The sequence below is a fragment of the Danio aesculapii genome, chromosome 5 (genome assembly GCF_903798145.1).
Source record: "Danio aesculapii chromosome 5, fDanAes4.1, whole genome shotgun sequence".
NCBI classification, from domain to species: Eukaryota; Metazoa; Chordata; class Actinopteri; order Cypriniformes; family Danionidae; genus Danio; species Danio aesculapii.
Genome location: NC_079439.1, coordinates 23,664,998 through 23,680,744, shown reverse-complemented (window position 1 = coordinate 23,680,744; position 15,747 = coordinate 23,664,998). Strand labels below are relative to the sequence as shown.

Here is a 15,747-nt window from a genome sequence, read left to right as displayed (position 1 = left end):
AATAAGCAACCCGTCGCTGAAAAACATACATTTAGATTTCAAAGAAATATCTTGAAATTAAAAAGGAAATATACGTTTGATCATTTTCAATGTCATAACGAATGCACTTCAATTATGTAGCCTATTCAGCAAGCATCAGTGTTTATTGAGATTGATAAGGTTTAAAAAAACATTGAAATTAATACGATAAGAAATAGTTATAGCAACAATTGTGACTGCTTTGGGAAAAACATTTGTAGTAGACGTTATGGGATGACTGATCGTGAAGGAACGTGTAGTCTGGCACATTTGTTACCCACGACAAGTGAATATTTTATCTAGACAAAATTGCATGATCTGACATAGTGACATTCGTAACCGACAATAAAAATCGTGTGATCTGACCGGGGCTTACGCATTTGATGTTTTTCAAAAACATTTTTCTCAAAAATAATAAATGACCCCAAACCTTTAAATGGTACTGTTCTGTACATCAAAGCCCCAAACCGATGTCAGAGGGCCTACCCTTTTACCATTTATATTTATTTATTGATTATTTTCAGGACCACTGCTGAAGGGGACTACATCTTCCTGGCTAAGGATGAGGTATGTCACACACAGAGTGCTAAAAGATCAGTTTTAGTTGTTTTAAACTACAATATTACAGTTTTGTAGAGATTACAATTGACCATTTATCTAGTCATGGCCATATAACAAGTATGTCTTTTGTCTCACAGGAGGATCTGAAAGGTTGGGTTAACAGCATCAACGCTAGCCTGAAAGAGATTGAGGAAATTGCCAAGTATGAGAAAGCCACAAACTCCTCCACCGACCCCGACAAATCAGAGCGCAAGGAGCGTTCTGAAGGGGCAGAGCCATCAGAGGGGGTGGAGAGATCAGAGAGGTCAGAGAAGTCTGAGCGTTCAGACCGATCAGATAAAATAGAGGCATCGGACAAAAGCTCCGAAAGGAGGGACGCATCTGAGAAGGAGAGAGGAGACAGAGGTGACCGAGGAGAGAGGGCGGAAAGAGGGGAGCGAGAGAGGGGTGAACGAGGAGACCGGGGTTCCAGAGGATCCAGCACTTCGGGAAAAAGCAAATGACTCATCTCTCAACACCTTTATTTACTCATCCATCCCTCCATCTTTCCAGAGAGAAGACAGGACTTGCATTTCTCTGTCTCTGTCGCTCTGTGTGTCCTGACAGCCTGATTTCAGGACCGATGTAAGTGATTATGTCCCTTCGAATGTGTCGATGTGTGTCTGTGTGCCAATGTGTTGAACAGAAGAATCTGTAGATGAACGTATCCCAGCATCAGAGGGCCCCGTTTAGACGCCCTGCTCGACTCTCACAGAAAAGGCACTTTAGATTATTGAGGATGACTATAGCCCTTAATATTTTAGAAGCGTTTTCTTGAAGCAATATATTGTATGTAGTAAACGAGGCCGCTTGTTTTAGCTGCTCTGCTCTTCCAAGCGAGAGAGAGAGAGAGAAAGAAAGGAAAAAGTAGTGGACTTTTTAAGAGAGAGAAATCTGGTGCGGTAGTAGGGACAGTGTTCCTCCTGATCGACATTCTTACACAGCCCCACACATGCATACGCACACGCACAGTGCATCATGGGAAAATGTTTGGAATGGAACACCATTCTCTTACCCGAGGCCGTACACGTCTTCCACCTGCTGCTTGTAGTGATGGTTTTAATCATGCGACGCTTCACACTGTTGAGGTGAGCGCGATTCAGTCCAACTACACTCGATCAAGATTCTCCATCACAATACGTCAATATAACGTGGCAGTGTGTGTGTGTGTGCGTGTGAATACAGCTCCATTCGAAAGGAGCTCAAATGTACTACTGTATGTATAATCTCACTGATGATCGTATTTAATAGGTTATCGCGATACCAATTTAAAGGTTAACTAAGAGGAAGTACGATCAAACACCCCGTGTACGTGTACAAATATGCTGCTTTTTATCATCTCTGGCCCCCCAACATCACTCTTTGATTGTAAAATGATTAGTACACATAAAATAGGGTGTCTGTGACTTCGTCATGCTATAAAGAAAAAAAGATTGTATATATATATATTTGTATATATACTAGTAAACGAGATTTACTTCTATGAACTGCAGCGTCTAATTACGAAGAAAAAAAAGTATCATTTTTATTAACTTATGAAAATGTAACAGATTCAAAAAGAGTTGTTAAAGTGCCCCTGGCTGAATATAGACGGTAAACATGTGCGTTGGCCACCTTTTCCGAGATCTCGTGCATACGGAAACACAACTTTCAATGTTTACGGTTTGTTCGGTTTTTTTGGTCAGGGCAGAAGATCCTTTTTACTGGATCCTTGTAAAAAGAAATCACCATTAAAATGTCTTCATTTTTATTTCCTTTAGATGTTGAGAGAGTTGTCTCTTGACAGCTGTTGCATTTACTGTGACAATGAGTTTTCCCATAAAACTATATAGGTGCAAATTATATTTACACACAAAGCGTGAACGGAGATATCGGAATAAACCATAAATAAATCTAAATTTTCTTTTCTTTTTACATGTTTTCCCCCTAATTTTTTGTACTGATGGTTTTATGGCTTTACGTTATGTTGTAAATGATTTCGGTGAGGTCAAGCTTTCTGCCTGTTTTCAACTCTCTATGGCCTCATTGTCTATGCAACAGCAAATATCAACATTATACTCCAGCTAAGACTCTTGATTTTAAATCTAGTCCTTATCTAATTCTGTGAATGATCACTTTCATAATACCCCAACGCCGTCCACAAACCTCAGCTCATTTGATGGATTTTTGTGAATACTGAGGGTGCCTTATGAATGCATGTAATAAGCAGATGCGGGCACCTCGTCCTGTAGGCAGAGTGTTTTGGATATAACACACATTTCCAGATTAAATTTCATCTTGCACCAACAAAAATAACAACAGAAGATTTAACACTTGACCCTGCTCTAGTTGAACATGCAATATTGACCCGCATGTTGCCTGTTGAGCCAGTTGTGTGTTTCAGAAATGCACACTCCTTGCGATCACATAACACGCAACGACCCCTCATGACAACAGAAAACAGTTGCACATTGATCATTGTGTCAGAAACTTTATAAATGTTTTGCACTGTGTAGCTGTGTCTGATAAATGGGACTGAATGAATGTTGCTGTGTATTATGTGTCTGTCCAATCTTTGCTGAAGCAAACTCGCTCCCCCTTCCAAAATCATACCTGAAAAACTGATCTGGACTCACTTTTGGACTCTTCTACATTTCCAACATTTCTTTCAGAGTGACCTTCAGTATGGTCTGCCTGCAAAAAGCACAATTTCTCCCTAAACAGCAATCTGGAGTATTAGAAAAGACACCGGATGCTCCATGACGACCCCTGCATTTCTTAAAGATGCCACATGAGGTCAGTGTTGCAAAGGCATTGAAGTACTAAACTCTTATTTTCAGGAGGCTTCATATGATTGCTACACTTCATGTTTGTTTGTGATTTGCTACGCCTTGCTTTGTTTCTTTAGCAGTGTCGACCACTTATTTCATCGCTTGACCTCACCAGCAAGTCTTTATATTTTTTATTAACTCATTAAAGAATGAAAAAAGCAAGCCCTGAAATAAACGGATAGTATGGGTTGCCCTCCTTTATTCAAAGTCAGTTGTTTCACACATGAAATTAAAGAAAAACACTATTAAGTTGCATGAAAGAGAATATAGAGGTGATTTCTATGCAACAGCTGTGCATGTTTTTCAAAAGGGTTTCAATCTTCAGCAAAGCACTGGGTTTGGATGATGATGATGATGATGTTGATGATGGAGATGGAGAAATGTGTGGAATGAGCAGATCACTTGTATAGCTGAAATGAGACATTAAATCATTTATGTACTGATATCTGCACTAATTCATAAATACAGGTTGTATATATCAGCGTGCTGTGGAGTTTTTATTTTCTGTATCCAAATATACAACTTTTAACCAAAAAGCAGACATTTTGCAGAATGTTCAGCTTTTTGTAGGGACAGATTTTTGTAAAATCTTCATCATTTGTTCACACGTCCATCATATTCATAACCATAAAAAATTATGAGGCTTGAGTAAGGTGAGTGTAGCATGAAGTTAAAGGTCTGTTGTCAACAAATACTGATCAAGAACAACAAATGACCAAATACAGGAAAAAAAAAAAAAATAGCTCCAGAGACTACATGAAATAAAGCAAAGTGGATGTAATATAATTATTCAATTCAATTCAGTTTATCTTTATTTTATTTTTTATCAGGTTGCTTTATTTCTTCAGCGCTTTTACAATGTAGATTGTGTCAAAGCAGCTTAACATAGAAGTTCTAGTAAATTAAAACTGTCAGTCTTGTTTTCAGAGTTGAAGTTCAGTTTAGTGTGGTTTAATTTTCACTGCTGAAAGTCCAAAACACTGAAGAGCAAATTCATTGATGCACATGCCGCTCCACAAGTCCCAAACCAAACAAGCCAGTGGTGATGGTGGCGAGGAACAAAGGGGAATAATTATCAACATTAGCTTGTTTTTTTTGGGGACTAAAAATAACCAAGTAATGATAATAATAATAACCTAGATGGTTTCTTTATTACACCAAAGGTAAGTTACTTTATTTAACTGATGTAACTCTAAAAGAGTTCAGTAACAGGCCTTCATCTGTCTTTAGTCAAACCTGGTTTAAAGGGCACCTATGATGAAAATCATCTTTTGTAAGCTGTTTGGACAGAACTGTGTGTACATATAGAGTGTATAATAGTGGGGTGATATAAAGACTATAAGTCTTTTCCTTAAATTTCATGACATTAAAAATCTCTCCCATTGACACCACATGATGTAGGAGTGGGGTTTTCTCCGCCCACCGAATTGATTGACAGTCGCATATTAACATGTCTCTGTAATAACGCATGCAATCACAGCAACAAGACTGGATGTGCGCAAAGAAACCGGGATTAAATCAATCAATCATCAAATGTGATCAATAATGAGTTTTACAAGTTTAAAATGTTTTGAAAACAGATCATGTTTGTAATGAATTACGGTGCCTTATTTTACCATCTTTATCATCACAGCCGCATGTCAGTACAATTATAAAAGATTTCCGGTTTGTGGACATTTAATCAGGTTTATTTTGTACATTAACATAACGGATATCCATAAAGCAATGGATATTATCATGTATCCTGTCACATTTGCGTGCAAAAACTGCCAAGTTAAACGCGCGCGCTGTTTCTGTGTGTGCATGAACTTTGCAACAACATTGTGTGTGACTCACCGAAAAGCTTGAATTAACTTCACAACAAATACATCAAATAATCATTGGGAAAGCTTTTACTGTGGTATTTCTCATAAACTTTACATGAGATCTGTTGTAGTCAGAAGCCCTCTAAAGGATCTTATGATTTTTTTTGTCTGTAAGATGGCTAAAGTAGTCTCACAACTTGTAAAGATCTCACTAAATATTTAATTTAAAAGAATCTTGATTCGTGTCACCAACAACCCAAAACAACAGCATAAGTCACATTACTTATATCATTACATTTTTATAAAATGGGTCTCAATATTGCACAGTACACTAACCACAATCAACAGAGATGCAGATCCAAAGCACAAGCAAAAAAGTTCTTTGTCAAGACAAATTTATTAATTGCTCAATTGCTAAAAGATACATCTACTATTCTGTTTGTCTCTGGGTTTTTCTCTTATTCAGTAGGATGTTTCAAGACAAGAACATTTTTCATGACACAAGATGGTGCCACTGAAATAAAGAGCTGAACTTTAATGTTACAATTGCTCAGCCCTTAAATGGCACTATGTTGTTCATTATTTGTCCATTTTTTATATTATTTTCAATTGACAATGTTTAACTTTTTGAGATACTGAATCTTTCATTTAACAATCAGAATATTATTTATTGATATAGCTTAATAAACATTAGTATGCAGGCAATTATTTGCAGAAACTTAATTCATTTGTTAAACTTAATTTATTTAATAACTACATCTTTGACTGACATAAATCTGCATTCACTTAATAAAAAATATTTTCACTAAAAATCTTTAAATAAAACAGTGAACAAAGATCAAATCAGTTACAATAATCTCTGTGTAATGAAGATCATGAAGCACTGCAGAGTGGCAGATGTGTGTCAATCCTCATTTAGCCAAGGAAGTTTTCCAAGCTTTGAATCGATTTTCGGGTGATTTCTCTGTTGATTTGAAAATGAAAATGATTTTTAGATTTAAAGTCTGTCAGAACATACAGCAAACATCAATTATTTAACTTGGATAATAATACATTTATACAGTAGAATAAACATAATGACAAAAAGTCACCTACTTGGGTATATTTTAAGACCCATTTTCCTGCCCTGTAAAAATAACTGCAACATTAGCTTCCTCAGTTTTTCAGTTGAACGATTTTAAAGTGATTTTCAAACTTGATATCCCTACCTCCTGTATTAACCAGTTGACAGATTTGTCAAATGCATCTAAATTCCTCTGACACCGCAGTAATCCTGTATCCTCATAGAACAGACAGTCCACTGTGAGCAGGTTCTCCTTGTTGACACTTTTGCTGCTGTCTGATACAGTTTTCTCTGGTTCAAACGTGTGATGAAGCACCACTAGAACAGTCAGCTTAGAGGCTGTTTAAAAAGACAAATGTGAAAATTAATTGATCTAAAACATAATTTTGACAGTGTTTTAAAATTAAAACCATGATTTAAAATACTATAAAAATCAAACCATTTGTATAGTATCTGTGAACAGCTGCACTAATGTCAGTTCCAGCTCGAGAAACAATAGGACAGAAAATTAAAACAATGTCACTCTCGTCTACTGAACGAACTTCCCTCAGATGCTCAACTCGGGCTTGCAATGATGCAATAAAATGTGTTTGACAGTTATTAGTCTTTCCAGCCAAAACACAGCACACTTTGACCTCCTCTGGATAATCAACTGCAATGGAATAAGCAAAAAATTAATAATATACATAACAAGAACAAGTACAAAAATGGTTATACCGAAATTGTCTTATTCTCCAGAATGGAGAATGCCTAATGTCCTCATGCCTAATTATTAAAATGCTGCACAGAAATGGTCCTATATTTGATCATTTGCTAAATGTGCATAAATGTGGTCAAGAAGACCTGACATGCTAAGAGTTTTTTACATCAAAAATGTCAATCAAGTCGGTGCCAATGGCGTAGTGGTTAGTGTGCCGACACATGCACTCCGGTGCTAAAGGCGACCTATAAGTTCGATCCTCGCCTCGTGGTACAATGCCAATCCTTCCCCTCTCTCTGCTGCCCGTGCTTTGCTGTCACTACTCTCTACTGTCCTATCCATTAAAGGTGAAAAACTTATGATTATAAAAAATGTCAATCAACTGTTTCCTCATCTTTGAAAGAAAAATCTACATAGCTTTTCAGTGATTAAACACATTGGAGAAATCCTATGATCTCTGAATTACATGTCTCACATGATCATTAACACGCTCAGTCAGATGCTAGTATTTATATGTGGGATCCCCAAATGTGGCTTGTGAGATCCTATAGATGTTGTAGAGTTTACCTTCCTAACTGATCAAACTATCGCTAGATTGACACAGGAACTCTGAATCAGACTAGCACAATGGTCGAAGTGACAATAGTCAATTACAAGCAGAAATATTTTACTAAATCTTTTTAGTAGTTTGAATGTTGGTGTGAATTTTAGCATAGAAGCACTTTAAGATCAAATATTTGATTATGTATGTTTTGTAAATGAGGCACCAGAGATTGATAGAATGATTCTATAGTATAATAATAATTATTGGCAAAAGTCAAGAATGTAAAAAAGTTACTAAACAAGCAGTTTTGTGTGAAACCCCTCATCCCCACTCACCTGACATTAGTTGGTTGTACCTTGGCTCCAGTGGTTTATATTCAGATTTGTCCTGCAGATATTTGCCAGTCTCGTTTAGCTGCATAGAGTTACTGTACAATTAAACACTGTCAGTTGTACAAATGCAAATTAGTTTTTCCATAAGTAAATGGCACACTGTACCTCACTGACCACACATGTAGTAACTCTGATGACATCACTATCTACGGTGTAGTTCAGCTTCCCCACAGCTGCAAATTTCATCTCATACTCAGTGTCTGGTCTGAGATCAGTCAGAAAAACTCTATCTTGACTCTTTATCACAGACTGAGATTTCCAATTGTTCTCTTCTTTCATTTTGTACAGTAACCAGAGCTCTTCTTTAGGACATACAGATGTCGCCTTCAAAACCACCATTTCCTTACCGACCTGTTTAATGACTGGACAATCTGGTTTTAATGGAGGAGTAAAGCATGTCGCTTTATCAGATTTCTTTTCATAAAGGAGAATGCAGGAACCTGGATGGCTTGTCTGGTCTTTAGAGGTAACCAAGAACGCTGTGGAGTGACTGACATATGAACATTTGAGCTCTTCAAACATTTTCAAATGCTTCTTCATAGTCTCTCTGATGCTCCCTGTGAGCCAAGTTTCAGACACAGCATTGGGTTTCTTATCAGAATTTCTTCTCCTTGTGCCAGGTTTCATGAATTTTTTTTGTTCAGAAAGCAGGTCGTCTGGCAGATCAAGAGAAGTGAATGTAAAGCACACCACATTCTCTACACTAATATCCAACAAATATTCATCTAAACTATTGTTCACCTCAGCTCCAGAGTCCAGCAGCTGTTGAAGAATCTTCTCAACTGCATTTGATTCTGTTTCTTTCACTCTGATCCACTCCATAAGATCACTTTCATTAAATGGAGACTCATGATGAGCTTGCAGAAGGTCTGTCAGAGCACTGATGTCTTTTTCACAGGCTTGAACTGCCTGCATTGTAGATTTAATTTTGCTTTCTAAATCTTGTTTGTAGGTCTGACAGTGTCTCCTCATGTCTTCTAGCTTTTTGTGAATTGCTCTAAATGTGACTGCACTCTTGTCCTCCATCAGTTTACTGCACTTGTCTTCTGTCAGGCTCAGCTTTTCTAAAATGGACTCTGTGGCATCAATGAGTTTCTTCTCAATGACTCTGAGATTAATCACATCACTGTCTATGGTGTAGTTCAGCTTCCCCACGGCTGAAAATTTCATCTCATACTCAGTGTCTGGTCTGAGATCAGTCAGAATAACTCCATCTTGACTCTTTATCACAGACTGAGATTTCCAATCGTTCTCTTCTTTTATTTTGTACAGTAACCTGAGCTCTTGTGTTGCAGGACATACAGATGTCGCCTTCAAAACCACTTTTTGCCCACTGATCTGTTTAGTGACTGGATGAGCTGGTTTTAATGGAGGAGTAAAGCATGTTGCTTTATCAGATCCATTTTCATAAAGGAGAATGCAGGAACCTGAATGGTTTGTGTGAGCTTTTGATATAACCAAAAACTGTACGGAGCGACTGCCATATGAACATTTGAGCTCATTAAACATTTTCAAATGTTTTTTTATTTTCTCTCTGATACTTCCTGTGAGCCAAGTTTCAGACACAGCATTGGGTTTCTTATCAGAATTTCTCCTCATTGTTTCAGGTTTCAGGAAGTCTTCTTGTTCAAAAAGCAGGTCGTCTGGCAGATCAAGAGAAGTGAATGTAAAGCACACCACATTCACTAGACTAGCATCCAACAAATATTCATCTAAACTATTGTTCACCTCAGCTCCAGAGTCCAGCAGCTGTTGAAGAATCTTCTCAACTGCATTTGATTCTGTTTCTTTCACTCTGATCCACTCCATAAGATCACTTTCATTAAATGGAGACTCATGATGAGCTTGCAGAAGGTCTGTCAGAGCACTGATGTCTTTTTCACAGGCTTGAACTGCCTGCATTGTAGATTTAATTTTGCTTTCTAAATCTTGTTTGTAGGTCTGACAGTGGCTCCTCATGTCTTCTAGCTTTTTGTGAATTGCTCTAAATGTGACTGCACTCTTGTCCTCCATCAGTTTACTGCACTTGTCTTCTGTCAAGCTCAGTTTTTCTAAAATGGACTCTGTAGCATCAATGAGTTTCTTCTCAATGACTCTGAGGTGAATCACATCACTGTCTACAGTGTAGTTCAGCTTCCCCATGGCTGCATATTTCATTTCATACTCAGTGTCTGGTCTGAGATCAGTCAGAATAATTGTATCTTGACTCTTTATCACAGACTGAGATTTCCAATCGTTCTCTTCTTTCATTTTGTACAGTAACCTGAGCTCTTGTGTTGCAGGACATACAGATGTCGCCTTCAAAACCACTTTTTGCCCACTTATCTGTTTAGTGACTGGATGAGCTGGTTTTAATGGAGGAGTAAAACATGTTGCTTTATCAGATCCATTTTCATAAAGGAGAATGCAGGAACCTGGATGGTTTGACTGATTTTCTGATATAACCAAAAACTTTACGGAGCGACTGCCATATGAACATTTGAGCTCATTAAACATTTTCAAATGTTTTTTTATTTTCTCTCGGATGAGTCCTGTGAGCCAAGTTTCAGACACAGCATTGGGTTTCTTATCAGAATTTCTCCTCATTGTTTCAGGTTTCAGGAAGTCTTCTTGTTGAAAAAGCAGGTCATCTGGCAGATCAAGAGAAGTGAATGTAAAGCACACCACATTCACTAGACTAACATCCAACAAATATTCATCTAAACTATTGTTCACTTCAGCTCCAGAGTCCAGCAGCTGTTGAAGAATCTTCTCAACTGCATTTGATTCGGTTTCTTTCACTCTGATCCACTCCATAAGATCACTTTCATTAAATGGAGACTCATGATAAGCTTGCAGAAGGTCTGTCAGAGCACTGATGTCTTTTTCACAGGCTTGAACTGCCTGCATTGTAGATTTAATTTTGCTTTCTAAATCTTGTTTGTAGGTCTGACAGTGGCTCCTCATGTCTTCAAACTTTTTGTGAATTGCTCTAAATGTGACTGCACTCTTGTCCTCCATCAGTTTACTGCACTTGTCTTCTGTCAAGCTCAGTTTTTCTAAAATGGACTCTGTAGCATCAATGAGTTTCTTCTCAATGACTCTAAGATGAATCACATCACTGTCTACAGTGTAGTTCAGCTTCCCCATGGCTGCATATTTCATCTCATACTCAGTGTCTGGTCTGAGATCAGTCAGAATAATTGTATCTTGACCCTTTTTCACAGGCTGAGATTTCCAATCGTTCTCTCCTTTTGTTTGGTACATTAACCTGAGCTCTTCTGTTGCAGGACACACAGCTGTTGCCTTCAAAACTGCTGCTTCATTGCTAATCTGTTTAATGACTGGATGAGCTGGTTTTAATGGAGGATCAAAACCAGTCACTTCAGATCCATTTTCATTGAGGAGAATGCAGGAACCTGGTTTATTTTTTATTTCTTTTGATGCAACAATAAATTTGGCTGGTTTGCGTGTTTTTGATTTGATCAAGCTTTTAAATATTTTCATGTTGTTCCTCATTGTGTTTTTGCTTTCTGGGGTGAACCCTGTTCTTTGTTTTACATCAGATACATCCTCATAGTTGTTCTCTATTGTTGATGGATTAAGGAAGGCCTTTTGTTTAGTAAGGAGCACATCTGGCCATTCAAATGAAGTAAAAGTGTAGCTTACTACATTTTCAACATCATCATCCATTAAAATTTCAACCAGATTCTCTTCCACTGTTGCTCCAGAATCAGTCAGTTGTCTGAGGAGAGATTTAATTATGACAGATTCATTCTCTTTCTCTTTCATCCATTTCTCAAGATCATTTCCTCTGAATGGACATTTTTCATGATCACGCAGGAGATCAATTAGGGCTTTTTCCTTTTCTGTATCACCACGGATTTTAGGCAACAAAGAGCCAAGTTTCTTCATGAGGCTCAGCTTATAGTTGCAGCAGTTTTGCTTCATGAGCTTTATTTTATCACGAAATCCTGCAAAAGCCAAAGATGGTGTATCCTTCAGAAGATCACTGCACTTCATTTCCGTTGAACTTAAATTCTCAAATACTGATTCAACATTTTTGATGAGATCTATGCTGATTTCTTGTTGAAGCTTCGCAGCATGTGAATGTAGTTTGTCCAGTGGATAAAGCCACACTCTCACTGGTACTGCATACTCCTTTGTTTCTCCCAGCAGTTTAGGAAGATCAGCAATAGCCCTCACAGCGTCTTCAAAAGAGGCTGAATTAGATCTTAACTGGAAATCACCATAAAATTTGCAGCTGAATTTCTCGAAGGCAGTCTTCTGATTGTCATCCAAGCTCAGATCAAGCTGTGCACCTACTGAAATGCCCTTTAGTTTATCAAAGGCAGCCTTTATGTCTCCTTCTACAGTGCTTTGGTCTTCAACTAATGAAGCTTCTCTGTCAAAAACAAAGCAAGCACTCGCCCCATACAGTATAGCTGTCACCACATGTGTGGCTGCGTCATTGTCAAACGCTTCAAAGTGGGCTATATTTTCAGATGCCAAATGGTTCATTGTCAGCTCTTTAAATTTGGTGGTTGAATGATAATGTAGAGTCAGTCTCTGCTGTTTGAAGGATTTCTTGGTGTCACTGAGATACTTGGCTGCTCCACTAACATTGATGAGGCCACTTAAAAAACTTAATTTTAGACAATCATCGATGTGAAGTAATTGGCATTTTTCCTCAATGAAGTCTGAATTTGTAACACTGAAATCAGAATAAATTTGAGTATGGATTTTTATTCTCTGCTGCAGCTGCTCTTCATCCCACAGTGTGATTCCTGGAAAACATTAAAAGTAGACAAATATAGGATTAACCTACTACAAAATAGGCTGAAAATGCAACCATGGACACCCTATCTTCTTAAAGAATGTGTCACTCATTTGCCTGCTGAAAAGAAAAACACATGGTTGTAAGGTATGTCTTGGTGCTGGTTTGCTTGTTCTTTGCTAGTCATGTGCTGGTTCTTGATGGTCAGAATATGACTAGCAAAAAATCGGCAAACGACCAACAAAAACAAACCAGCATAAGCAAGCATCAAAACTTGAAACCTTAACAACATATGCTGGTAACCCTATTTTAAGAATTAGACAAGAATAGGTTTTAATTACTTAAAACAGTATGAAAAGTCTTTAAGAAAAAAAGGAGAAAATAAGAGAAATGATTAAGAGAACTTTTATCGACCACACTCTGAAATGTTGGTACAAATGATGTCATAAGGGCTGTACTTGTCCATACTGGAACCTAAAATGTTATAATAAATTCACCTTGCCAATTCTTCCCATCAGTATTATTTGTCATGATCAGTTGTCTGTTAAGTGAAATTGTTTTGTATGATTTGGTACCTGGTACGAATGCATCTTTTCTGCAGTCGTACAGCATCCCCAGCCTGAAGGGTCTCCCCAGAGCTGCTGTTTCAATAATGTTAACTCCCACTCCCAAGTCCATACTGAAGCCAGGAGACCAAAAAACAGAAAATCATGACTATTGTTAAGTATTCATAAGTACATACATGCATACATAAATAAATAAATCTGGTGACCTGGCTAACACAATGTTTTTGGTGAAATTACAATAAAATGACTTGTGATATTCCTGAAAGAATGACAAAAACCATCAATAATCACTAGCCTCGTTACATTTTCTTCTCTAGGAAGAAAATGCTTCTAAATTACATTTAGCATGACATGTGTAACCTATTGACCTTATTCTTGACGTAAGAGAGGGCACAACCATTGGAAACTTTTTATTATTAATAGTCATTTCTCTTATAGTCAACTGAATCAACGGCACAAGTTCTAAACAGGGATAGGGAACCTATGGCTCGGAAGCCACATGTGGCTCTGACCAAAAATTTGTGGCTCTCCACCTGTCTCTCTTCAATATTTCAGATTTTTACAAAATATAACTGTTACTACAGTTTCCTATTGAAAATACAATTACAATTCCCTTTATATTGTATTTACTACAGCAAAATGAATAAGAACTCGGTTTACAAGAAAAGGACGTTTCAACCAATGTGCATATGTGGTGCTGTGGTTTAACTTGAATCGCAAAAACAATAAAGGGCAAGCTCTATTTCAATGGAGCATTTCTGTGCTAACTTACATTTCTATGGTAACCTCATGCATGTAAATTCAAACATTCATGAGTGGCGATGGCAAAAAAAAAAAAAGTTCTTTCCTTATACATTGTGATGCGTCATACTTGTTTAATTTTGAGTTGTGCATGGACATAAAAAAAAGGTTTATAAATAAATAAAGGTTTTGTTATATACGCACACACACCTCATATGGCTCTTTAAAAATGCATTTGATAGAAAAAATCTGAAATGGCTCTTTGCTGAAAAAGGTTCCTGACCCCTGTTCTAAAACAATCGAAAATAACCGAGCGCACTTCTGCATGAAAGAAAGTCAATATTTGCAGCTATTATTGCACATGGAAAACTAAACCAAAATACAAACTAATTGTAGGCCAATCTGTGTTGCTAAAAATAAATATGCTACAATATTTAGGCTCCAGTGAAAGCATTTATCATTAATCGTTTAAACTGCCCTCCCTTACAGATCTGCGGATTCGGAAGAGGCACTTTTGAAAAACGAGGTCAGATATGATTGCCCCCTGCTGGCTGTCTGCTATAACCTCACCAGCTCAATGTAAGAGTGTGGAATATGTGAGGGCTATTATTAAGAAAACATTTAATAGAAACATTGTATAAACCGCGTAGGTGAACAGTTTTCTACAATCTACTTTTTAGAGGCTCGATCTGTTTCTTCCGACAATAGTTTAGGTATTTTACAATTTTTATGTTTCTAACTAGTTTTACCTCTGCGAATTGTTCACGTTTGAAGCAATGTAACGTATTCACAAGAGAAAAAAAACAAGGTTGAGACGTACGTCCGACATTCCGTTTTTAACCATAAAATCAAATATTTCTTAACAGCTGCTTAGCACTTTAGCATGAAGCTAATTGTATAATACAGACCTGCGCATTTGCTTCAAACTCGGCTTTGACGTTGTCTGCTTCAAAATGACTGATGAATCAGAATTCTATCTTTAAAAAACACATTTTCTGTGGCTATAGCCTTTAACGCAAGCTTCTAAGATCACCACCAGGAACCGCATTCTTTCATTTTCACTTTTCCTTCTGTTAAACGCCTCCTACTAGTAAATCAATCATTTTCAGGCTCTCCTGGTTATGTTCGAAACAGGCATGCAGCCTTCTACTTCTTAGTTAAACCTTTGATTTGCAATGAAACATTTTTGAATAATAATGTTTTTATAGGAATATTTAATCTTGAAAATAATAATTGTCTCTGCTTCCTGAATTCAGCTTCAGTTATAAAAAACAAAAATAAGTCTTATATTCATCTTTTTTGTGAATTTCTCTTTTAAATAAACATTTTCCTGAAACATATACTTTGTATTATTTGTTATTTAAAGTAATATTATAGGCTATAATGATTATTTATGTATATGTATTGTTATTTGTATAACAACAACAATAATAGCAATAATAATGATAATAATAATAATATTAATTGTGTATATTTCTGTTCTGGTCAACTCTGTTAAATTGGTTATAGAAAGGCACAATGATCTGTAAAGCACTGATTTGAAAACATGTGACTTGTTCCTAGTGATTTCACTTCCTCTGGCTGGCATGTCATTCATTCTCTCATTAATTTATACAAAATGTTTAGAATACACCAATAGTAGATTTATTATATGTCCACTCTGTTATTGTGATACTTCAGTGTATTTCTAATTCACTTTTTAAAAAACAATAATTTGATCATAGCATCTTGAGCTAAAACCACGTGCGCAAA

The 15,747-nt window shown here is 36.9% G+C and overlaps 2 protein-coding genes across 2 annotated transcripts in view; both read right to left on the bottom strand.

The window, feature by feature from the left end:
• Positions 1-15,747, bottom strand: part of rpl36a (ribosomal protein L36A) — a 168,102-nt gene that overhangs the window by 53,945 nt on the left and 98,410 nt on the right. The window lies entirely within an intron of this gene.
• On the bottom strand, positions 5,612-15,051 carry LOC130229031 (uncharacterized). The gene is made up of 8 exons (XM_056457616.1): positions 14,904-15,051; positions 13,264-13,367; positions 8,038-12,698; positions 7,876-7,954; positions 6,736-6,948; positions 6,442-6,635; positions 6,329-6,359; positions 5,612-6,197 (listed from the first exon to the last, which is right to left on the bottom strand). The coding sequence occupies exons 1-8, from the start codon at positions 14,909-14,911 to the stop codon at positions 6,145-6,147; spliced, it is 5,343 nt and encodes a 1,780-aa protein (XP_056313591.1). The 5' UTR covers positions 14,912-15,051; the 3' UTR covers positions 5,612-6,144.